This window comes from Carassius auratus, chromosome 2 (genome assembly GCF_003368295.1).
Source record: "Carassius auratus strain Wakin chromosome 2, ASM336829v1, whole genome shotgun sequence".
Taxonomy (NCBI): Eukaryota; Metazoa; Chordata; class Actinopteri; order Cypriniformes; family Cyprinidae; genus Carassius; species Carassius auratus.
This window is the reverse complement of record NC_039244.1, coordinates 10,803,291-10,829,237: the sequence shown is the minus strand read 5'-3', so window position 1 is coordinate 10,829,237 and position 25,947 is coordinate 10,803,291. Positions and strand designations below refer to the sequence as shown.

General features: G+C 40.6%; 1 protein-coding gene across 4 annotated transcripts in view; it reads right to left on the bottom strand.

The window, feature by feature from the left end:
• The window catches only part of LOC113115401 (chloride channel protein 2-like), a 53,884-nt gene extending 40,015 nt beyond the window's left edge, over nucleotides 1–13,869 (bottom strand). For 2 of the 4 annotated variants that reach the window (XM_026282966.1, XM_026282948.1), the window contains exon 1: nucleotides 9,816–9,942. In XM_026282966.1, coding sequence (XP_026138751.1) covers nucleotides 9,816–9,866 — 51 coding nt within the window. In that variant the 5' untranslated portion in view covers nucleotides 9,867–9,942. Of the gene's footprint in view, nucleotides 1–9,815; nucleotides 9,944–13,572 lie in introns of those variants that run through there. The other 2 variants (XM_026282957.1, XM_026282940.1) reach the window with 2 other exon arrangements.
• Nucleotides 13,870–25,947: the final 12,078 nt, after the last annotated feature.

The following is a 25,947-nucleotide window of genomic DNA, read 5'->3' as shown; positions in this document are numbered from 1 at the left end:
TGGACCCTGACTGGAGATCTGATTAATGAATCAATCAATTTTACAATTTTCTTTTACAACAGAAATTGGGGAGTCAGTTCTTTCGGGAAAAATCAATTGTACATTTTCAACAATACTTTGAAAAACTTTATATCCTCCAGCTGAATTTCCATTTCATTACATTTAACAGTATCATCTTGACACCATTTTGTCCTCTGATATAAAAAAAAAATCCTCATGTGTGGGTGACGTAAGGGGGTATTTTGAGCCATTTCCCACCCATTGTAACCCTGCCCTCTGCCTTTCCCTTTCCCTTTCCCTTTCTTCTCCCATCCCTCGTTCTTACCGTCAGATGCTCCCACACATAGGCACATGCCCACGGCACTAAAGATGGAGAGACAGGGATATTGGCAGGTCCGTTGTGTAGCGCCTCAATCCTTCTCTCCTACTCCCTCCTCCTGATTCTCCCTCTCTCTATGTTCTATAAACACACGGCACTCTGATCTGAAGAGCTCAGCCACCAGCAGCACATTAAGATGAGCATCACGATTCCAGTAGACTCTCTCTTCGCTCGCATGAGCAGGTGCAGCTCATAGAGAGAAAGCAAAGCAGCCTGACGCAGACTGATCCGCACTCTCCTCTTCCTCCTCTGCTCCGTCTGCCTTATTTCACACAACTCACTCATTCAGACCATCGACCCACCTGAAGCCATCGCACCGACACGTGATGCCTAATCGTCTTCATCACCTTGGCACCCGTCCCTCTCGGACAGCTTGATATATTCATCTGGCCCAATTAAACTCTCCCATCTTTTACAAAGAGAGTCAAATTTAACCTCAGCAAAACAAGCTGTCACATTCAATGACCTGCTATAACCAATCAAATTGCACATCTGTAATAACATGCTCCTATTATAGGTGAGCTTCTGACCTCTTCCAGATATTCAGAAAAGGGTTTAGGCAACGAGCTGTGAAAAACAAGGTTTACCCAACAGATTCTGCCTCATCACATCATGCTCAACCCTGCCAACACTTCCAAGGACACTCAATCGATACAATAAACCTCTAAAAATTCCCCTTCAGTATCATAGCGGTCAAATAGACCTGCAGCATTTTGACCAAGAAGTGCTGTGCACACGCTACACAACTCTGTCACTGAGCAGTTATTGGGCAAACGGGCCACACTTATTCACACTTATTCTGACAGTGCTGCTTTCGCTTGCAACAGTTCAATAACCATGTTGATAAAAACACCATATATGCTGGTTAGGTATGTTTAGAAGCATGGCAGCTGGTTTAAACGGGTCATAGGTTGGTAATAAGATGGTCCTGAGCTGGTTTAAGCTGGTCGTAAGCAACTAGCTCCAGCTCAGGACCAGCTCAACTGCAATCTATCATGGCTATGCTCACTGTGCATTATAGATCAATTAAAATCATTATTATAAAGGGTTTTTAACAACAAAATATTACATCAAAGTAGTCCATGTGACATCAGAGGGTCAGTTAGAATTTTTTGAAGCATCAAAAATACATTTTGGTCCAAAAATGGAAAAAACTATGACTTTATTCAGCATTGTCTCCTCTTCCGTGTCTGTTGTGAGAGAGTTCAAAACTTTGCAGTTTGTGATATCCGGTTCGCGAACGAATCATTCGATGTAACCGGATCTTCTTGAACCAGTTCACCAAATCGAACTGAATCGTTTAAACCTGGCGGTACAAAGCGGCGAAGGCGAGGGATGGGGATGGGGAGGTGAGTTCATATCTGTATATGTGTAAGAGTTTGTGTATTAGTAGGCCTGGAGAGTTGCGATTCTCTCTAGATGCCTCGGTCCGCAGATTATACAGCGTCACAGCAAGTTGCCATGGAGACAGCCTTGGTCAGGTCCTAGACAGAGTCAACAACAATCAGCAGGTGTCTGTGGGAAACGGGTTGAGGAACGCAGAGCGTCTCGTTGCCATGCTTTCCAAGGGGAAAATTTGTTATCCAGCCAAGGCCAAGCTGGGAGTGGAGCCGAAAGAAGATAAGATACCAGTTGTTTTGGTCTAGTAGCCGCATTCCAATTTAACGCTCACTATGATTGTCTTTTTTGGTCTCCAAATCCTCCAATTCCCTTTCCAAAGCCATGAGCTTTTCCATGATGTTATCCATATTGCGGTTAATAGTCTCAGTCTCAATGCGGGCCGCTCTGCCCACTGCTTCAATCATGATGGGCAGCCTTGTGAGGCTTTGGACAGCTGTTCCCGTCTTCCGAATTTTCCGATAACCCAGGGCAAAGCCTAATCCAATCAGCAGAAGACCTGTTATTATGGTTCCGAATAGGTAGATGTCTTCAATGTCCTCCACAGAAAGAGCCGCCAGAAACACGACCCGCCAATTCGCCCATGCGTCCATGGCATAGCCAGCTGCGAACGTTCCGGCAGGGCAGTCAGGTTCCCCCGAACCCAAGCTCCTCGTAGAGAAGATGGTGTCAATTGTGTTGAGAGACCAATTTATGAAATCCATGTTTCAGTTTAGGAAAGCAGTGCAGAGAGAGTCTCTCAAAGTAGACGAGAAAAGAGACAGGCGAAGCAGGCAAGGTAGGGGAGGAGAGGAAAGAAATGCGACCGCCTCCCTTGAGAGCTGAAGAGAAAATTGTTACAATTACAATTACAATTAATGACTTCATTTGCGAAGATTGCCCTTGACTCAAGTCTTCGGTGTACCCGCGCTCATAACATTAGCACAGAATCAGTTCAGAATCAAACACCAAAAGAATCAGTCCGGTTCAGACGATCTGTGTGTCGGTCTGCTTCACGCTGAATCACACATGCGCAGTATCAGCTCCTCGGCTCTCGAATTGGACGCGTCTGACAGAAACGGTTCTTGACTTTTGTTCGTTATCTGGCTCGGCTCTGTGTTCATTTTCAGTTCTCTCTCTTTACAGCAGTTCAGTCAGTGTACTGTTTGAGTACATGAATTACTGCGGGATATTGGTTTGTTTGAACTCAGAGGGAGTGTCAGCCACGTTAAAAAAGTTAACAGCTTAAGTCATTTGTGGATTAATGCGTATTGGAGACGCGAACTGTTTTAAACGATTCAGTTCGATTTGGTGAACTGGTTCAAGAAGATCCCGAATGATTCGTTTGCGAACCGGATATCAATACACTGCAGTTTTGAACTCTCTCACAACAGACACGGAAGAGAAGACAACGATGAATAAAGTCATAGTTTTCTGCTATTTTTGGACCAAAATGTATTTTCGATGCTTCAAAAAATTCTAACGGACCCTCTGATGTCACATGGACAACTTTGATTATGTTTTTCTTACCTTTCTGGACATGGACAGTAGACCATACACACAGTTTCAATGGAGGGACTGAGAGCTCTCGGACTAAATCTAAAATATCTTAAACTGTGTTCCGAAGATAAACGGAGATCTCATGGGATTGGAATGACATGAGGATGAGTCATTAATGACATAATTTAGATTTTTGGGTGAACTATCCCTTTAAGAACTCATCTTGGGAGCTTAGCTAGAATATTTGAAACTTGTGTAAGTAAAAATTACATTAATTATGCTATTCATTTTGATAATTGTCAAAATTAAAGAAAATAAATAAATGAATAAACATTTATCTAAATCAAAGTCATGTGACAGGACCCATGGGACTACCATGGGATGAGATGTAAAAGAGTGAGGCGTGGGACAGTTTTATGTGTGTGTGTGTGTGTGTGTGTTATTTGTCTATTGAGCAACACAAATAAAACATTTACAGGCACAGGGGTTGGATATTCCAAATATTTTTAGATTGTGGGTGGCAGTGAGGAAAAGCAAAGGTTTGCCTGCTTCGCCAAATTTGACAAACTAAGGTTTGACGCATTTTGTGTGTTGTTGGTGGAACTACACAAAATAGTCTATGGCACCAGAGTGAAACAGAATCTTATGAAAAAGGGTCTGAAAATCATCTAACTGACCTAGTCAAGCTTAGTTTATGGTTCCAAAACATTCACAGATAAATGCTTTTTACTTGATTGTTACACCACATGGCATATTAGAGGCATGAAATTTTACCCTTTTTTGTTTATGTTATAAAAGTCTTTCCAACTGGTACACAGCTAGCAAGTATGCTAATCAGAAATAAATCTGAAGGAGGGTCTCAGGTGGTTACGAGTGGTCTGTGGCAAAGATCTCTCTGAAGCATTTTGGAGAGTAAATGGAGCCTTTCACTGCTTCTGCCTCAGAGCCTTAAGCCAGCCAACTGAGAATATCCAGTGCCCTAAGGCAGCTGCGGTGGTCCACTAGGTTAAATGGGATGTTAAAGCCCCAAAATGTGCAATATGACCCCATTTAGATCTTAGATGATGCCCACAGCAGACTATGAATCAGTCTAACATTCTTCTGCTCTTTTTAAGGTGGTCCAATAGTGAAAGAGACAAAGGCAACAAAGTCGCCAAAGACCCCCATACCCGGAATAACCAAAGTTCCAGTTTAAATTTTCTTTTGACATTCCTATTTTCTTAGCTAAATAACAAAAATATCAGTTTTACTAACTCGCCTCTCGTGTTTTTTTTTTTTTTTTTTTGCCAAATTAAACCTCATATTGCCCTAGGACATCAAAGTGTCATAAGAGCAATCACACTGGAGAAATGTGATATATTTTGACATTAACAGAACTCAGTAAGAGAAGATTAATAAAAATAAAAAAAAGCCATGAATTGCTCATCACTGATTGTGTCACGCTGAGACTGCAGATTCTACATTACAACTTTGTTTGTTCGATCTGCAAATTATCTTAGTAAGCAAAATCAGAGTAAAAACACTAGAATGTGTCTTTGGTTTAGCCAACTGTAGTGAACATGAGAAACAATTATTAAGCACGTATGTAATTTTTTGCCAGTAATAATGATAATAATAATAATGATTATTTAACTTTCATCTATTTAACCTTGGCTTTGTTAGCGCCATTCTCTAACAGTTGAGAAGATTAAAAACAAATCTTGATGCCATGAAAATTATTTAAATAAAAGAAGGGGGTGGGGGGGGGGGTTCTGTGTCATATGATCCTTCAGAAACAATCAATAAAAAAAAATATATATATATATATATATACACTACTTAACCCCATAGTTTTGAAAGGTAGTCTAAATACAGCTGTTTGTAGTGATAATAAATCTTTCAGCTCTTGGCTTTAAAAATCGAATCTTATTCTTGATAGGATGTTATCAAGGATTTTTGTGCAACTTCAGTCAGGGCATTTGATGTCACATCCCTACAAGTAAGCTTATTAAGATATTGCACAAGTTTGAGCTCCACCATGTCAGACCTTCTTCAATATATATAATGGGAAAAGTAAGGAAAAGGGTGGATTGGATTAGCATTTAACAGAGCCAGAAGATGCATGAAAACAACCACTGTCAGCAACCACAGCACCTCCTGTTTCTCAAAACATCCCTTCAAGAATCAAGGCATTGATCCCATTAAACTAATGACTCCTCTGCAATCCAGTGCACCAGGTGTGGGCCAATTTGACATTGAGCCAGAATGAAGAATATTAAAGGATTGTGTAATATCTGAGGTGTTGTATTAAATTATAGTTGTTCAGGGCCAAATGGTTTTTCAGATGCTTGGATGGAGATCATGCGACAAAAAGCTGATGTGAGATTAAACTGCCTTCTTTAATCCATTTTGCAATCAGGTAGATATGGCCGTCATTAGAGCTGTTGCCTTGCCTGCTTAATGTTATTCATCGCTTCATTTGAGAAAAAAAAAAATCATAAATGGGGTAGTCAAATCATCTCGGTGAGTGATGAATAGCATATATATCCAGCTCTTAGAGACTTCCCACTACAACCTCTCTCTTGTCCATGGTTTGTGTGTAAAGTGTAAGGTCACTAGCATCTTCCTGCTTTAGTAACTGCACTGTAAACATCCTCTTGCAGTGCTAAAAGCATAATCACATGTCTGTGACTGCATGCACCATGCTGGAGAAGAGTAGAGAGGTTGATGTCACACAGTAGGACTTGTCTCCTCTGCACATCAACAGTCATCTACGGTGATCTCATCGGTGGCCAAAACTCCCCTTGATGGAGGACATTGGAAAGCTGTCTAAAACACCTGTTCTTGTATTTCCTCAATTCTCAAACACACAAAGGTAAAAAACTTTTATTAAAAGGTTCATATATCTTCACTGTTAAATCTGAGGCAGAGTTTAAAAGGACAGTTCATACAAAAATGAAAATCACCTCACATGCTTGTCATACCAACACATTTCCTTCTATGAAACACAAAAAGATGCAATGCAGAATGATCGATCTTCAAAATAAAAATAATCATATCAAAAGAATCAATGTGGCTTTTGTGGTATATTCCAAGTGTTCTGAAGTCATATGAAAAAAATAGTTCGGTTTTCCATTAAAGGGTAACTAAACCCCTGGTCAGAGCCTGACTCCACCCACTGGCAATATTTGAAAAATGCTGAAAAGTGGGCAGAGCACAGAGGAGATAGATGGGACGAACCGAGGGCGGGGCTGAGCGGGTGGGGCGTGAACCTGAGACCAGCAGTGACGGATTGATTGACAGCTGCTGTCAGAGTCGCTAAAATGGAGAATGACTGTAGTTACGCAAATAGCTTTGCAACAGAGCATTCATCAGAAGTAGAGGACTTTTCTCGCCACCTTCACCTGAAGTGGAGGATGTCGAGGTGTCTGTGGACACAGGGCCAGGGCCTGAGCCTTATCAATTCAAGCCGCTGGCTCAAGCTGCGGTCTTAACTCCCGCATCGTGATCGTCATTGCGCCGCTTTTTAGCGCGAGCTGTGGTGAGAAGCCCATTTCCACCTCCATTGCGTTGGGGAAGCAATACTGCATAAAATGCAGTTTGCACACTCCAGCTCTAGGTGGGAACTCGCCGTCTTCCAGGCCAAGTGCATGCAACCACTGGTGCCTAATTTTCAAGTCTGCTGGAAAACTATGCAGTCCAGCAGTGCTGTCGCAACTAGCAACACACCTCCGTACCATCCTGACCACTGTACTAAATACAGATAAATCTACACCAACTTGAAGCTATTCTAACTGATGCAATACTATGCTACTAACTAACTATGCTTCTAACAATACTAATGTTACTCTAACAATTATGCTAATTAACTACATAGGCTACACTAAATAATCTAAATGACTATATAAATGCTATAATACTCTATCCTGGTCGTTTTCAATACGCGCAATTCCAACTCCTGACACACTACAGTGATTTTGACGGAACAAGACGATTTTATACTGCCAAGGGCGTGGTAGCTCGTACCAAGGGGCGTGGTGAGCTGGAAACCGCTTACGTCACCTGCCACCGCAAACATCCATAATAGGAAAAAACAACTGCAGTATCCACCGTTCAACCTGAAGAGGGCAGCACTCAGAAGTTTTTACACCATATATTGTAGAATTAAAACACTTTATACTCAAATGTCAAAAAAGTTACTCGAATCAATGAACAGCACTAATAAAGCCCCATTCTTACAGATCATTAACTAAAAAAAAGTTGGTTTGGGGTTAAGTTTCTCTTTAATGACACAAAATTGTCTAATTTAGCTCAAATTGTCTGTTAGCACCATTTTTAAAAGAACACTGTGCAACAGTGAATTCTCTATTGACATCTGTGACACTGACATTTGAAATTCCTCTCCGACTCACAGACTGCTTCACAAAAGAAAAAAGTAATATGGAATGACATGAGGGTGAGTAAATAATGAGAAAATGTATTTGTGATCACTTTTTGGGTGGATTTCATGGTGGACTATTCCTTTAATTTTCAACTGCTCTTGTAGTTCTGACTAATGTCTTCTCTGACTCAACCAGTTTCACCAGCACATTCAATCCCTGTTTTCCTCACTCTGTCTTTCAGCATACCATCAATTTATCCATCCTCTCAGACAAGTAAACAGCCACTCTTGCGATTTGCTTTCCAGCACTGCTTGTCTCCAGACTGACTCCTGTTTGTAATCTCTACTCAGCTCTTATCCAGCTCTCAAATGTAAACCCCAACTAGAGCTGCGGCATTCCAGCTGGAGATGGAGGACGGATTTTTGATGGATTGAATACTGCCAATGATCAGACAGGGTGATAGCAGAGACTCTCCACTGGTCCATGCAGTTGGGGCTGAGTGACACAGAGTGATGTGTGCTAAAGCTAGGAGGAAAGTGTCCCCAAGCATTCTATTTTTGATGAAAGCTTGAAGGAAACATTTGAACTGGCTTTCTGGAGGAAGCAGAAATGTAAGCTTCATGGTTCCCTTCTCCCAAACAATATAGAAAAATCGTGCAAAGGTGCGGCCAGTGCAGATGAGAAGCTCGAGAGAAATAGATTCTTTGAAAGGAGGGGGAGAAAAACATTGCAAATAGTGTGGGTATGTGCAATCGAGAGCTGCAAGATACAAAAGGCCACTGAAGAGCAGACTCACTGCACTTGTGATGCCCTTAACCACAAGACCATTTAAAAGGTACTCTGAGAAAATAATATCGGCAGTTCAATCACATGAGTTTCAGAGTATACACACGAATCACTGAGCAAGGCCGGATTTCTTCAAACTGACAGTATTGAGTGCCATATTTGATCATTTATACTCGGAAAATGTGAGTCACAAAAGCATAAGCATTGCAAAGTCCATTGAGAAATTCAATTAATAGACAATAAAATACAGAGAGTGAGCTTGTGCACATACTGAAAGTAAAACAAACATGGCATTGAAATGCACACATCACAGCCTAATCCTGCTTTGGCCAAATTTGTCCAGACAGACTGTGTGTCTGGCAGTGCAGCTAAGCATGTTGTGAGCACAGTAAATGATAAAGACATCAATCAAAACTAGGCCCAACCCCTGGTTAAAGGGAAAGGTGTTGAGAGAGGGAATGAAACTGTGAGTCTTCAGCCACCATTTTGTAAAGCGCTTTATTGATCCTCTCACCAATACGGAAAGCAGGGCCGAAAAAAAAAAAATGTCCCAGTTTCATTCATCACACACAGAGACACTGAGGAACACATCGTCTGGCCCTGCAGGGAGTAAGGCTGCTCAGAAATAGCCTGAACTCAAAAAGACAAGATACGAATGCAACACATGGATCCGAGAGCGGCCACTTCACGCCTACCTTCATTATGCAAACGCATTTGTCATAACAGTGCAACAAAAACTTGCTCAGATAGATGGATGTTAGTGGGAGGGGTGAAGCAGGGGGATTTTGGTGCAGAAGAGACTGTACCCCACACCGACCGTTTGAACGTGTCCTTCTCCAGTTCTCCTTCTCTTCATATCTGCCTGAATGTAGAGATATCCCTGTCAAGAGCTCCAGGGTACAGCTGTCAATCACCATGTGACAGAAATGGGGGGGAAACTGGTGCATGAGTCAATTAATATTCAGAGTGGATCTACATTTAGTCCACAAGTGCAAGAGCAGGAGTAGGAGGGGCACTGGAGAAATGAAACAGGGATGAAGGGAGGACTTTGATGATGCCCTTAAACTTGAATTGTGGATGAACTCACAATGGAAATGATGCCATTAGTTATGCCTCAAATGTTATTGTGGACACGGCAGATTTGAATTACCTCCTATATCAACATACAAATGACTCAATTAGCCGGAAACGGCATATAGGTTTGTTACCAATTCCAAGCAACACGCAGAAATGAAATATCAACCGTCTTTGACACTCCTGGCCTACAATAATTAGGCTATATTACACTCTCGCCATTCAACTCATGGAATTGCCCACTTAAGCAAATTCAGAATGTGATTTCATACATACCTCTGCGGATAAAACAGTTGGTCTCGTGAAAAATCTGAATCACATTGTCTACCAATACTCACGAGAGTTTGCTGGTACTGAAGCACGCGCTGAGGGGCTCGGTCTCGTGCCATAACCGCGACTACAGCGGGAATTAAATATTTAAATGCTATATGAAGTTCCCAAAAAGCTGCATGATAACCTCCGCATCACCGGGACGCAATTCAACAAGCAGCATGAACTGAGAAGCAGGTCCTTCACTGCAGAAAACAGTCCAGCAGCCCATCCAGCAGTCGAATGAACTCTTCCTCTTCCCTCTTCTCGCACACACGAAATAAATGCCATAACGCGCTGAAAACCCGCTTTGTGTGGGAAGACAGGGGTTACTACACTTCATACCTGTTGACTCGATTGTCAAAAATCAATAGATACATATTTTTTTTTACCTCTGTGTGAGTAATAGCTCTTTTGCACTACTGTACACTCAAGCACTTATTGTGTAGATTACGCATACAAAGGTGTTTTATGACTAAGTTTTAATGACCCGAGGCGGGAACAGATATGTGTTCAGTTTATCATACAAAGATTTGTTATTTGCAATGAGAGAAAACTTTGGATACTCAACATTGATACTCATAAAGCTGAATTATTTTCAGTTGAAATTGGGATGCACCCGTTACCCTTCTAAATGAACCGATTTGTACGGAAACAGAACATCACTTTCAAAACCTGTGGAGAGCCTGAGCAGTTCATTACACACCTCATTAATATTACTTATGCTTATACTGTAAATACGTCTAAATATAGATGCAAGCTTGAAATGCATAGGATGCATTTTAAATTCATCCCACGAGCACCAACAGCTCAAAGGCATCATGGGATGAAAGACAGAATTCATTGGAGAGAGAGAAAGAAATCAATGAGTTGATACAGATCTCCATACAGAGACAGAGACTGGTAGGGTGCTCTTGGGCTCAGTAACAGGTCTTCTGCCAGCTCAGGGAACAGCAGGAGCACAGGCTGGGATGAAATATCAATGTAGTACTGTGAATTCTGTCAGTTTTCTTGCAACACTGCAGTGTTTTTGTGTATACATGTTCAAGCTCTCTCTCTTTCCTCTATGCATGCGAATGCATACAGACTTAACTCAAAAACCCTGTCTTTGCTTATAAATACTTTTAGAAAACAACAAGTCTTTGCATTTGTAGCTGTCATCAAACAGATCATTGCGAACTACACTGTCATATCTGGTAATCTACCTCTATCCGATGTTGTTTAACCCTTTAACTGTCACCACATACCGTATACGGGACGCCTACATTTACTTCACTATATTACAATTAAATCTAATCTAATCTTCACAAACTATATATCGTTGGAAAGACTCCCCAAAATATATTTTACCAATGTTTTTTGTTAAAAATCAGGTAGGAAAAGTAATAGATTAATTTATGACAAGAGTGCACCCTCAAAAATCTAGTTTTGACCTTTGTTTTAAAAAAAAGACTTCTTCGTTGCCTTTTTCTCTATCACATTTTAAAAATCATCAGAAATTATATATCAACTGAAAACTTAAAATCTCAAAATTCATCCCTTAAAACCCATTTTAAAATCAGAAATTGCATTACCATGTAAATGGTACATCAATATCATGTTACAAAATGTTTTCATTCATGAATTATAAAAATGTAAGTTTGAATTGTGCACTATAATGTCTATGTTCCAAAATGTGAGTGACAGTTAAGGGGTTTTAAACCAAAACTTCTTCAAAATATCATCTTTTGTGTTCCACAGAAGGAAATGAATTGGTATGTATGGACAGGTGAGCATCCCAACCCATTGCACATGGGTGTTCCAATTCCCCTCAACACTAACACACTGACCCAATTCGATGTATCTTCCAAAAAAACTTTCTGTAATGTTCTTTTAATGAATTGTGGAAGCCCAAAGAGTTCAAAAGAACATCCTGGTCATTGACTACTTAATGTGTGTCTGGGTGAGAAAATATAATCCATAGTGGGTTTGACAACACTATCTCACAACAAATTCGTACATATTTTACGAGGTGGCTAATTCATACGAATTTGTACGACCTCACTCGTATGATTTTATACAATTTGTCTAAACTCCAGTGTTGGTTAGGTTTAGGGGCAGGGTTAGGTGTAGGTAATTCGTACTAATTCATACGAATTGTGCAACTTGTAAAATACGTACGATTTGGCAAAAATCTTGTGAATTTGTACAAGTGTGGTCGTACGAATAAGCCACCTCGTAAAATATGTACGAATTGCCGTGAGATTGGGTTGGGTGTGAAACAAGGGTTGATATAAGATTACAAACACATTACCATCCCAGATGACAGGGAATAAGACTCAGTGCGCCTTGAACTCAAAGGCATGTGGCTTTTTTTGAGTGTGAATAGGCTACGTTAAGGCTGGAAATACACTGTATTATGTAATTTGATATACAAATGCTATACAAATCTATTCACTTATTAACTGATAAGTTAACTAAACTAAATAAACTTCGTTATTTTCATATACAATTAAAATTTTTTAATAAAAACAATACATGTCATTTCACTGTAGAACACTGCAAAAATTTTTTCTAAAAGAATAAAATTGTGAGGAAAATTATATTAAATTCAAGAAGGTAATTTCAGTAAAATATTGCTGAAATTGTGATTTTATTTATATTTATTTGTCTTTTATTTTATGAGGAAGAAGAGTTCACAGAATCCCCTCCATGATCAATCAGATTTGCTTTGATTTCATTCAAATATTTTGCTTCTTCTTATTTTTGTTAGTGAGACATTCTATGTTATTTTTATTTAATTATTTTTTATTTAATGTTTTACATTAGTGTCATGTGAGTTACCCTGACGGTGTTTTGTGTTTGTGTTTCTTCAAGTTATTATTAGTCACTGGAGAGGCCAATGTTACTGAACTTTAAGTCATCTTGGCCTTCCAGCGTACCATTTTTTTTTATCACATCAGCACACTTTACAACAAACAGATTAAACCTCAGGTAGGTTATTATAACACATTATATAATTAAACGACATCAATTTAGCAACTGTGAAATCTGGTCACCAAATTGCCATCCTGTAATGCTTGTTATATCTTCAGTGTATTTTTATGGTTCTAGCAAATACAGCTGACATTTTTACCATACATTTACAGAGTAATGTGCATAATTTCTTCAATCAAACTTGAATTGATAGCAGTTTATCAACTCCACATGGTACCAAATCAATCAATCAAGTTAAGGGGATAAAGTTTCTCTCCAAGTTGTGAGATTTTTCTCTCTTCTGAATGTGAAGTGAACTCTTCATTTCCAATGTGAACTTAATTTTTCCCTTAAGTGAATGCAGAGGCTGAGATATCGAATTATGTAGATGCAATTATTATTTATTTATTTATTTATTTATTTATTTATTTATTTATTTTTGCGTTTTAGATTCCTCCAACACTAAGAAAGGACCTTGAAGGGACATTGGCTATAAACGACTGAATCCACAGGATTTCTTGAAAGCCATAGGACTCATCTTACACTGAGTCGGTCTGAAAAAAATGTGCATATTTGTCCTCATTAAATGATTTGAGAATCATGCGCATGTTTAACTCCCTGCACGAATAACACTGTGCCCTTGAGCCCCACAAGATAACCCTGTCGATTAAATGCCCCTAGGAATAAAAATGACACGCAAAAGCTTCAAAAAGGGGAACAGATTGTTCCGATGGCAGTTGAGTGACTTCTAAAGCGCTTTAACGCGCAGTTTATCGTCAGAAACATTGGACACCTTAACAGGTTGCTATTTCGTCTTTGGCGGCTACTCACATTTTTCCGCGCCGGCTTTTGGTCTTGGAAGAGCTCCTCTTGAACGCAACAGTCCAAACGTCACCTACGCCGCTCCATTTAATGACGCAAAAATGCAAGAAATCCCCACACAATTAGAGCAACGCAATCAAAAGCGAGTAATGACGTCAGTGCCGTTCGGTCCCAATTCTTCGTCTAGACGATCGAGATGCTTTCTGTATAACTGTCCTCGCTGGTGAACTGGCAGTGCCCTGTTGCTGATGCCTCTCGCTCGTCTTTGAATTCGCGTCAGACTGGAGGCTAAACTTAAAAAAAAAAAAAAAAGGCAGAGGGAAATTACACTATTTGCCAAGCGCTTCCCTTAAAACATACTTGTCGGTGGTAATGCATGACCTAAACGGTTCAGATTAGAGTGCACGGCACGCGCTGACAGGTAAAGGAGAGGCACGTGCACTGACCAGAAATTGATTCTGTGATGCAATGCGGGTTCGGTCACTGGTTTAGTTATTGCGGGTTTACTCCACTTCTGTTCCTATTGTCTGTCATTAATACCATGTGATGGCGCATTTGTCTTCATCGGTGCATTGCGCTGATGTCATTTTGACATCTATCTATCTATCTATCTATCTATCTATCTATCTATCTATCTATCTATCTATCTATCTATCTATCTATCTATCTATCTATCTATCTATCTATCTATCTATCTATCTAGATGATCTACCATGGGACATGTTCCCCGTCTATGTGTGGTGTTGTAATCATTACTGATGGGTTTCAGAGCTTGTCGCGATTACAACGACTCCAAGGCTTGTAGACAAGTCTTTTTGCCCTATATCCTGATTTTTCGCAGCTGTGACTTGTGGGCTGCTGCAGGGTGACTGAGCGGAAGATTGGTTCTGCACTGCGAAAGAGAGAGTGTGGTGACAGCCTCTAATTTCAGTGCACGCTAATGTTCAGAGCAAACACTGTCATATTTAAATATAACTATGACCATTCTGCACTGAAAAAAAAAAAAAGTTTTTAGTCATCCAATTTTTTTAAAAAAAGTACACTGATTTTTTTTTTTAATTCATCCAATTATTGAAAAAAAAAATCCATATTTTATAACTTGAGCCAATGAAAAATAAATAACTTAGCCTAAACAATATTTTCTGTCTATGAAAAGCATTTTTATTTTATAAAACCTGGTACAAGGTATATTTTTCTCGTTAAAGAAAGTAAATTAATTTAAATTATTTTTTATATATTCATGTGCTGATTCTTGATCTCTGTCTAAATGATGCTGTAGTTCTAAAGGTTTTATGCATAAGATGTTTTTTAAATCCTTTACAATAGTTCATAATTTCATCTTGTAGCGTCATATATCTATAGCTATCTATCAGTTTAATGTTAGTTAAAGCCACGGAATGTTAAGCCACGGAAAATTGGGATAAAATAATAGTTCACCCAAAGATGAAAATTTGATTTTGGCTTTTCTTGCTATAACAAACGAGCAACAAAAAACAACTAACATTAAACTGATCGCCATAATGATGAGCTCAAACCAAATCTATATCTTTTTGTTTAGTTCAAAAATAGAAGTTAAATTAATTGACTTTCTTCAACAAGAAAAATATTGTGACAGGTTTTATAAAATAGTTTTCATACACATATGACATATTGTTTAGGGCTAGTTATATATTATCCATTGGCTCAAGTTATAAAATGTGAACCATTACCCTACATTTTTTTAATTGGATGAATGATTCATACTTTTTCAGTGTGGCTCAATGTTCACATTTGCAGCAAATAAACAGTGAATCCACTATGATCTCCTCAAGTTTACAACAATTCACCAAATCCATAGACAACAGGTGTTTTGCTAGGAAGATACTGTATGCCTGCTATATTTCTACCACTGTCTGTGCATGCATTTATACATGGTAGCCTTAAAGGTGACAGATGTTGTGCTAAGACTTAAAAATCTTAAATGAAATGTCTGCCGAAGCTCGTCTTTTTTAATGTGCGTGTGTTTAATCTGGCAAAGACATATGTTGATATCAGTGATGTATCAATAACAAAATAAAGAGTAAAATATAAAGTGTTCATATATGGAGGTAGCCTATAAATTAATGAAGGAACACATACAAAGCATGTCCTACTGCAATCCACTGAAAGCAGAAGACGGATCACGTAATAAAATATTAACTAATACACGTGGGCTCATTTTGTTTGTGCAGCCTACCTCTTTTCAGAAATCTTATTACAGATTTATTTATTTAGAATTGCATCAGTTTCCACTACATCTGCAGGGTTACTCTCATTTAATTATGTCTTTGGTGTGTAGTGACTCACTGCAGAGACGTCGGGGCATGTTCAGAGACGAGATATAAAAAAAAAAAACGTCCCACACGAGAAAGGAAGATTTAGAATTCAGAAAGTGTGGGGGCGATGCACATGATGAGTGTAGTGAATGTGGAGGATGAGCGCACCTCTTGGTGGGCGTTTTCACGTTACTTCTTCAAAAAAGACGATCTCCAATGGAAAGCAATGCAAGTGAAGATCTCACGTTGTTACAGGACATGGATTTAAGTAAGTATGCATGCATGATGCTCTTTTTTTGCAGAATTGGTCGTGGAGATATGTGTAAGCAGCTTTTAAAACTCTTTCTATAAAACAAATAAATATATATATTTTGTGCAGTTATTTTGAAAATGCTTCTAAATTCGGGTTTTGGATCAGGTCATTAATATAAACTAAATTAAAAAATGAAATGTTTGATAGATTATTTGTAGCTTATCTTAAAAGCAAATTTAGCTGCACACGACTAGTTCTGCTCTATCCTGTCCTAGCTCATCTCTCACCAGTTCTGATGTTTTCGTTTTGAAATTGGAGACTTCTGAACTTCTATAGCCAGTTTTATTCTACCTATATATACTTTGCATAATAGGACTAGCTATTATGAATGTATGTACAATCATGGCCAAATGTTTTGGCAGTGACAAATTATGTGTTTTGCAAAGTTTGCTGCCTCAGTATTTGTAGATACATTTTCCATGGTTCCATGATTCTATGTATATTAAAAAAACACTGATAAGAATATCATAAGTTTTAAAGGCTTTTATTGGCAAAACATAATGAGTCAATATTTACATTGTTAACCCTTGTTCTTTGTAACCACAGATCCAAAATTTCAATGTAATGATCTTTAAGACAGTTCTTTATCACTCTTGCTTTGTGACACGGTGCTCCATCATGCTAGAAAATGCATGGATCATCACTAAATTAGTGATGGATCATTGGAAGAAGTCATTCTTGCTGGACATTTGGGTACCATTCTTTATTCATGGCCGTGTTTTTGGGCAGAATTACGAGAAAGTCAACTCAATTTGTTGAAAAGCCACCCCTGCACACATGTAAGGTCTCAGGATGCTTCACTGCTGACAACACAGGACTCGTGGTAGCATGCACCTTTTCTTCTCCAAACACTCTGGAAACAATGTAAATGAACACAACAGCTGAAGCAGCAATATATATATATATATATATATATATATATATATATAGTAAATAATTTTCATTACACGTGTTAACTGTTATGAGTTGCAAGGTGGCACGTTTTGCAATGTAATGCTAAAGACATGAATGTAGCACCTGTATATTGCCATGAGCACAGTTAGACATTTGCATTATCCAAATTACTTAAGAGGGGGCACGGCCTGCTTGATATTGCAGACTGATATTTCTTAGCATAATATTTCAATGTATTGTCATAATCCTAAAAATGGTTTGTAGCAATGGTTTTTACTATTTACTGCACTTGTTATTCTACTAGTTGTTTACCACTAAATTTGCTTTGGCTAATGAATCGGAAGTCTCATACGTTCACAGAAAATAGCTTTCTTGCAAAATAAGATGGATGGAGTCCAACGGGTTCCAGAGGTAAAAATCTGTGACGGCTGGTGAAAGGACAGTCTGGAAACAATAGCGAGTTTAAAGTTTTAATGAGAAGATATGGCGATGGTACATAAACAAACAATGACGATGAGACAGCGATACTCCGAGGGGATGGTGAAGCGGTGAGAAGTCCAGACGGTCGTGGAGATAAGGTGAGTAATCCGGATGTAGACAGCGTGAGGCAGCAGGAGAGAGTGGCACAGGAACTGCGGGGAATAGAGCCGAAGGTAAGTGTCCGTGGCTGAGTGAACGTGCGAAGAGTGGATGAGGTTCTGGGGAAACACAGACATCCAAACGCAAAACAACACTGAAGCCAGACGGGGGGTTAACACATGAAACATAGAACAACGATCTCACAAACACAAGACGTGAGACAAGCCATTATATAGTGGATGAGTAATGAGTGGCAGCTGTTGCTGATACAATTAACGGAGACACCCACAACTAATCAGTGCAGACGCGGAACACACAGAATTCACCACAAAGTGTAAACATCCTAAGACCACGGTTTACCAACCATGACAGTACCCCCCCCTCTAAGAACTCCTCCTGGAGTTCCCAGAAGGGCCTACCTGCTGATTGTATTCATCAATAAGGGAGTGATCCAATATGTCCCTAGCAGGTACCCAACTCCTCTCCTCCGGACCGTAAACTTCCCGGTTCACCAGATACTGGAATCCTCGTCCCCTCCGTCTCGAGTCCAGAATGCGATTAACCGAATATGTCGGTTCCCCATCTACGAGACGCGGCGGCGGGGGAACCGGAGTAGGCGGATTAATACGTGCATAAAACACGGGTTTAATTTTGGACACATGAAAGGCGGGGTGTATCCTCTTGTATGCAGGAAGTAGTTTGAGGCGGACTGTCACCGGACTAATGATTTTGGTGATAGTGAACAGGCCGATAAATTTGGGAGCTAATTTATTAGAAACGGATCGCAATGGAATGTTACTGGTAGAAAGCCACACTTTTTGACCCACGATGTAGACGGGAGGCTTTGACCGGTGGCGATCGGCCTTGGCCTTAGTGCGCTCCCTCACCCGGAGCATAGTCTCACGGGCTCTGGTCCAGGTGCAGTGACACCTCTGGACAAACGCGTGAGCGGAGGGGACCGCGACTTCAGATTCCAAAATGGGAAATGCTGGTGGCTGGCCCGTAGCTGACACTGGCTACGAATTGTGGGCGTATGCCACCATAGAGAGTTGTTGACTCCAGGAAGAAGGATTCTTGGAGACCAAACATCTCAACGTCCTCTCTAAATCTTGGTTGGCTCGCTCAGATTGTCCGTTGCTTTGGGGATGATAACCCAACGACAAGCTAACTGACGCTCCTAATAATTTGCAAAACTCTTTCCAAAATTTGGATATAAAATGAGATCTCTTGTCTGAAACCACGTCTACCGGGAGGCCATGAAGCCGAAAGACGTGATCTAAAACAGTAACTGCTGTCTCCTTGGCTGTCGGTAATTTGGGCAAAATCTAGAGCGATATGGGACCAGGGTCTCGAAGGGACAGACAGCGGTTGAAGAAGCCCATCAGGAGGTCGGTTAGATGACTTATCACTGGCGCAAACTGAACTGAACTGACATCGCGAGCCATATGTGACCACCAGAATCGTTGTCTAACCAACCCATTAGTTCTACTTATCCCTGGGTGACAAGCCATGTTGGAACAATGACCCCACTGGACAACTTCGAACCTTAACTCCTCCGGCACAAATAAGCAGTTCGGTGGGCAACTGGATGGAGGCATTACCCCTTCTAAGGCCGTCTTGACCTTCGACTCGACCTCCCATACGAGTGCTGAGACGATCAAAAAGACGTGACAAAGAATTGGGTTTGACATTTTTGGAACCCGGGCGGTACGATAGGGTAAATTCAAAATGACCGAAAAAAAGTGCCCACCGAGCCTGCTTGGAATTGAGTCTTTTGGCAGTTCTGATGTATTCTAAATTCTTGTGATCGGTCCAAACAATAAAGGGAACCCCTGAACCCTCTAACCAGTGGCGCCACTCCTCCAACGCTAATTTGACCACCAACAACTCTCTATTGCCAATGTCATAATTACGTTCGGCAGGAGATAATCGATGTGAAAAAAAACACGCAAGGGTGTACCTGATCGTCTGAAGCAGCACGTTGGGACAACACTGCTCCTACCCCCACCTCTGATGCGTCGGCCTCCACCACGAACTGCCGTGTTGGATCAGGGGCCACAAGGATGGGAGCCGAAACGGAGAGCCCGAACGGCATCACCAAATATTCAAAGTGCCCTCTAGGGGTGTTAAAAGCAGCTTTCCATTCATCCCCCTTCCTGATGCGGACCAAATGATAAGCATTACGTAAATCCAATTTTGTGAATACAGATACTCCCTGCAACCTCTCGAAAGCTGAAGACATGAGTGGTAAAGGATAAGTGTTCTTAAAAGTGATGTTGTTCAACTCTCGGTAATCAATACAAGGTCGCAGAGAGCCATCCTTCTTACCCACAAAAAAGAACCCCGCCCCCGCTGGAGAAGAGGAAGGACGGATGATCCCAGAAGCTAAGGAATCAGAAATGTATTTCTTCATGGCCTCCCTCTCAGGAATAGAAAGAGAGTATAACTTGCCTTTAGGCGGAGATTTACCTGACACTAAGTCTATGGCACAGTCGTAGGGACGATGCGGAGGAAGAGAAGCAGCCCGGGACTTACTGAACACTTCCTTCAGGTGAAGATACTCAACGGGCACGTTTGGCAAAACCATGGTCTCCTTCTGAAAAACAGAAACAGGAACAACAGGACAAGCGGAAACTAGACAAGACTCATGACGACTTTCACTCCACAATGTGACAGTGTTAGAACCCCATTCCACTCGTGGATTATGTTTGAACAACCAGGGGTGACCTAAAACAATGGGAGCAACAGGGGAGTCCATGAGGGAAAAGGATATGGTTTCTTGATGGTTTCCAGATTTGATCAGTGTGATGGGTTCTGTATGGTGTGTGATGTGAGGCAGTTCCTGGCCATTGAGTGCGGTGACATGGATGGAGAGAGACACAGGAAGGACAGGAATGTTCAGGTGATGTGCAAGTGAAGAATCAATGAAATTACCTTCGGCTCCAGAGTCCAGAAAGGCTTGACATTCATGATGTTGATTTTTCCACCGCAGTCTCACCGGAAGGAGGGTCGATGATGTAGGTGAGGACTTCTCAGCGGAGATCCCACCCGATAGTAGACTCAGATTTACTATCGGGCTGACTCTTTTACCGGGCAAGAGTAGGTGTTATGGTCAGAGCCTCCGCAGTATAGACATAGTCCTTGGGACCTCCGCCGTTCCCTCTCCCTCCAGGACAGCCAAGTTCTACCCACCTGCATGGGCTCGTGATCGTCGACAGAACCGACCATGTTCTCGACACAAGCACCCCCTACCAGGAGAGAAGGGAGGCCTGGAAGGACTGTGTTGGCGGTCCAGACGATTAAACCTGGCCTCCACCCGCAACGCCAGGTCAATGAGTTTGTTGAGAGTAGGGGGCAGCTCGAGGAGGTAGATCTCCTGCTGAACACGGTCGGATAACCCATGCAGGAATCTATCCCACTGCGCCGCCTCATTCCACTGGCACACGGCCGCCAGGGTACAGAACTCGATGGAGTATTCTGTTACGGATGAAGATCCTTGACGGAGTTCCGAGAGGCGATGGGCTGCCTCCCTGCCAGTCGCAGCCCGGTCGAAGACTCTCTTCATTTCGTCCGATAGAAGGTGGAACGAGGCACAACACGGGTGTTGATTCTCCCACACCGCCGTTCCCCATAAGGCAGCCTTGCCAGAGAGAAGTGTGAGCGTGAACGCTACTTTGGACTCCTCCTTAGCGAAAGTGCGGGGCTGCAGAGCGAAATGCATCGAGCATTTGTTAAGAAATGTTCTACAAAAGGTTGGCTCACCCGCATAGTTCTCCGGCGCCGGAAGTCGCGGCTCTGGCCGGAAGTGGTCCTGGGGAATCCCCGGGGGAACGGACGGCGCAGGCGGTGCGATGGGCGCAGTGGGAGACATGCGCTGATGGATCTGCTGGGTGAGCTCGGACACCTGTGCCACCAGCGCTTGGACAGCGCGTCCGGTGTTCGAGATACTCTCCTGCTGCTGATCCATTCTTTTGACACTGTGGTGCATGAAGTCGGTGAGTCGGTATTGGTTCTGTGATGGCTGGTGAAAGGACAGTCTGGAAACAATAGCGAGTTTAAAGTTTTAATGAGAAGATATGGCGATGGTACAGAAACAAACAATGTCGATGAAACAGCGATACTCCGAGGGGATGGTGAAGCGGTGAGCATCCAGACGGTCGTGGAGAGAAGGTGAGTAATCCGGATGTAGACAGCGTGAGGCAGCAGGAGAGAGTGGCACAGGAACTGCGGGGAATAGAGCCGAAGGTAAGTGTCCGTGGCTGAGTGAACATGCGAAGAGTGGATGAGGTTCTGGGGAAACACAGACATCCAAACGCAAAACAACACTGAAGCCAGACGGGGGGTTAACACATGAAACATAGAACAACGATCTCACAAACACAAGACGTGAGACAAGCCATTATATAGTGGATGAGTAATGAGTGGCAGCTGTTGCTGATACAATTAACGGAGATGCCCACAACTAATCAGTGCAGACGCGGAACACACAGAATTCACCACAAAGTGTAAACATCCCGAGATCACGGTTTACTAACCGTGACAAAATCCCATAAATTTTCTCCATTGGGCAATTTATTTTTAACGATAGTTTGTAAATCTCTTCCAACAGACATGTAAGCTATAAGTTTGTTTAAAAAATGCCATATGCTTTTGTTGAAGCTGTCAACCCACATTATTAAAAAAAATGTTTTTAATAATTGTGCTTAACAGTAGAATTTCGGATGGAAAACTACATTACCCATGATTTTGCAGAGAAATTACAAGCAAACTGCGCTAAAAGAAACTCCCACATCAATTAAGCACTGCAAATGATGTAGAATAACAATTAATTTGGCACAGCATATTTACTATTTCTGATATTAAAATACATGGTAGAAGTAGGAAGACTAGTGTGCTAGTATGTACTTTTTGTAGAATGCTAGCATCTGTTTCTCTAAGATCTCAAACCACTTAAATATTTGTATGAATAAAATGCATATTTTGCAATAAGCTTAAAATATGTTGTTTCTACTGTATATAGTCTATATGATCAGCATCTTTAAATCAATAGTTTTATATTTATCCATTGTTTTAAACTGGTGTGTTCTTCAATGCTTAATGGGATTGTAGTTTTTTCTTTCATTAAAGCCCTCATTATAGTACACATACCTTTGTCATTTGTTCCAGTTTTCAAGTTTGTAATCTTGCAATTCACCTCGTAGCAGGTTGCTTTGGATCATGGCTTACAGCTATTTAGTAAAGACTTAAAAAAAATGCATTCAATAGTTCTGGAACCAAGACTTGCACTCTATTATATAAAAACATTTTGACCACTCAGTGCTGCAATCAGAATCGAGTATTCCAAAGAGCCGTTTCATATAACTATTGATTTATGAATTTTATAATGAAATAATGTAATTCATTGTAAAGTGTTACTGAATATTGCACATTTGTGATTTAATGGATCTACCACTGTAATGCATTAATTTAGTTCCCAGAGTTGCACAATATAGACACATTTTCTCATTGGACTGGTTGTCTAATAGGAATGCTGGTAGTAGTGTTCAGCATGATTGCCTCTGAACTGTCTCACGTTCACACTAGATCAATTGACTTTGTGTGTGACAGCGAGGCCAGAAGAGTGATGAACAAGGTCAAGGACTTACAAGTGGAAATGGTAAGACTGTGAAATTTACTTCAGATGTAAACAGTTCTTTTACTGGTTTTTCTCTTTCTTTTAAGACCCATTCACATCAAGAATGATAACTTTTCTTGTTGCTGTTATTGTTATAGTTATGTCCTTGGTGTAAATGGGCCTCTGGGGTGTTTATCTGTGGCCCAATCGTTAAATTCTTACCTTGCACCATACTAACTCATAAGAGATCATGTTACAGCTGAGGCCATTTCATTTCAAGCACAAGCCAAGGTCTGAGACGATATTCATCTCTGACTTGGACTGGTGTTTCAATCCAAATCAGCCTATATTTTGTGCTTAAAACATATCCAAATAACCTTCAATTGAATTAGGCTATAAAAGTCTTCCAATCCAATGAATAATTTTTCAAGTCACCACCATATATTTGAGTTTGTTAGAAAAAAAAAAAAAACCTGCAGGATTTACTAGCAAGTTACCATTTTAGCATTAATAGCTCAGCCTCATTAGATGTTTTCATGCGACACTTCACTTGACAGATATCTGTCAGTTTATATATTTGCATGTTAAATGTCTTGTTTAATTCTCTGTCGTCCTCTGTTCTGGTGTTATCCACTATCTCACTGACTTGACTCTGTGTTTACCTGACTTCCCAGGGTCTACATCTTTGCTTGTCTATCCACCAGTGAGACATTTGATAGGCTGTGCTCTCCACTTCTTTACAGGTAGTCTGCAGTGCTGTAGATCCTCTGCTGTCTGATATTAAATTACCATGCATTAGAATTCACAAAGCAACGTGGGAAAGAAAATCAGTGAGTTGTTCAATGCAGCCCACTCCCACACATTCCCTCCATTAGAGCATCAACCCACTCATGCTGCTCTCAGGCACACACTCTCTGAGACACCTGTGTGTGTGTGTGTGTGTGTGTGTGTGTGTGTGTGTGTGTGTGTGTGTGTGTGTGTGTGTGTGTGTGTGTTCCAGGTGCATGAGCAGAGGGCCGAGATCGTGCTGTCTTTAGGGACTCTAGCGCAGGATGTGAGGTCTGCCAGGACACTCAGCCAACCTGGCTGTGGACTCTCTCTGCTGAAGCGCTTGGAGCACATTATCAACAACTACTTGCATGTAGTAAGACTACTTCACATTGAGGTGAGGACGACCAGTTCAACCTTGTGCTGCAGTTCAGATAGATATTGGCACAGAGACTTAAGGTGTGCAGACAGATTGAGAGCCTCTAGAGGAATTCACTCACATAAGGGCTGATATTGACTTGCAGAATGAAGAATGAGGGCATAGGATTTACCACAGGACTGACTAAAAAACATCTGACCTCACAAAAATAAATAAATCTATATATATATATATATATATATATTAGTGGATTATATTGGATGCGTTCATCGTCTCTTAAAGTGACCGCGCCTAATTTAGCAGAACTGTAATAATGTGAGAAATGTTGAAGGTGTCTGAATAAATGTGGGTTTGATTGTATATTTCATTTTTACATTGAAGACTATCCAGTGCTTTTTTACATTTAATTATTTGGTTTCTGTACCTTGACACCTACAAACTTGAAAAAAACTTAAACATTGGTGTGAAACAGGCATAATGTTGTTTGCACCTTGTGAAATGTGGAATTAGTTCACAGCTTTTTCAAGCAGTTTGTGATGCATTTTGGAAACAGGAGATGAGCTCCTTTTCTAATGCACCACCTAGCTTGATAAACCCCTTCTCAAAGACTTACTGTTTGTCAATTTTATTTGGGTAACACATATCCTGAATGCCTTCGTCAGAATTCGAATGAGCCATTTTAATCTAGATTAATTTCAAGATCACAGTGAGATTAATCTAGATTAAAAATAAAAATTTTCTATGCCCACCACTAATATATATATATATATATAAATAAAGTAATTCATGTAGTATTTTAATTACTACAGTAAACAGTAATTTAATTATTAAAAAGACATAATGGTAAACAAAGCTTATTATTTACAATAAAATACATTGTTAATATTATTTTTATTTAATAATAAAGGGGTCTTATGATGTTGCTAAAAAGAACATTATTTGAGTATTTGGTGTAATGAAATGTTTATGCAGTTTAAGGTTCAAAAAGCACATTATTTTCCATGTACTGTACATAATTGTTTTTCCTTTAAGCCCCGCCTTTCTGAAATGCGTAATTTTTTTACAAAGCTCGTAGTTTTGAAAAGCGAGGTGTGCTCTGATTGGCCAGCTATCAAGTGCATTGCGATTGGTCGAATGCCTCAAGCATGTTACAGAAGTGTTACATACTGTAATGCCATGTCCAAGACAATAAGACAAAAACAATAAAACCCATTACAAATGAGGCATTTGTTGCATCCAGTGAGGACATAATTACAGATTATAATGATTTTTACTTTGTTACTGCTTGCAGTGTAGTCTTCTCTTCCAGGATTAGGAAACAGTCCTCTATAAAATGTTCTGCACACACCAGAATATTTCGGTTGAACTGTTCTGGAGCAGTGTTGTAAATACAGCTTAAGCACTAATTTTTTGTCATCATGTCCTCTTTTGGATGATAAATAGTTTAGATTTCACAACAACACACACAGTGCCTCCACAAAATGACACCGACGTGTGGGGTGTGTTTTAATGAGCCATTTTAGGGGTGCGTGGACAAGTCTCA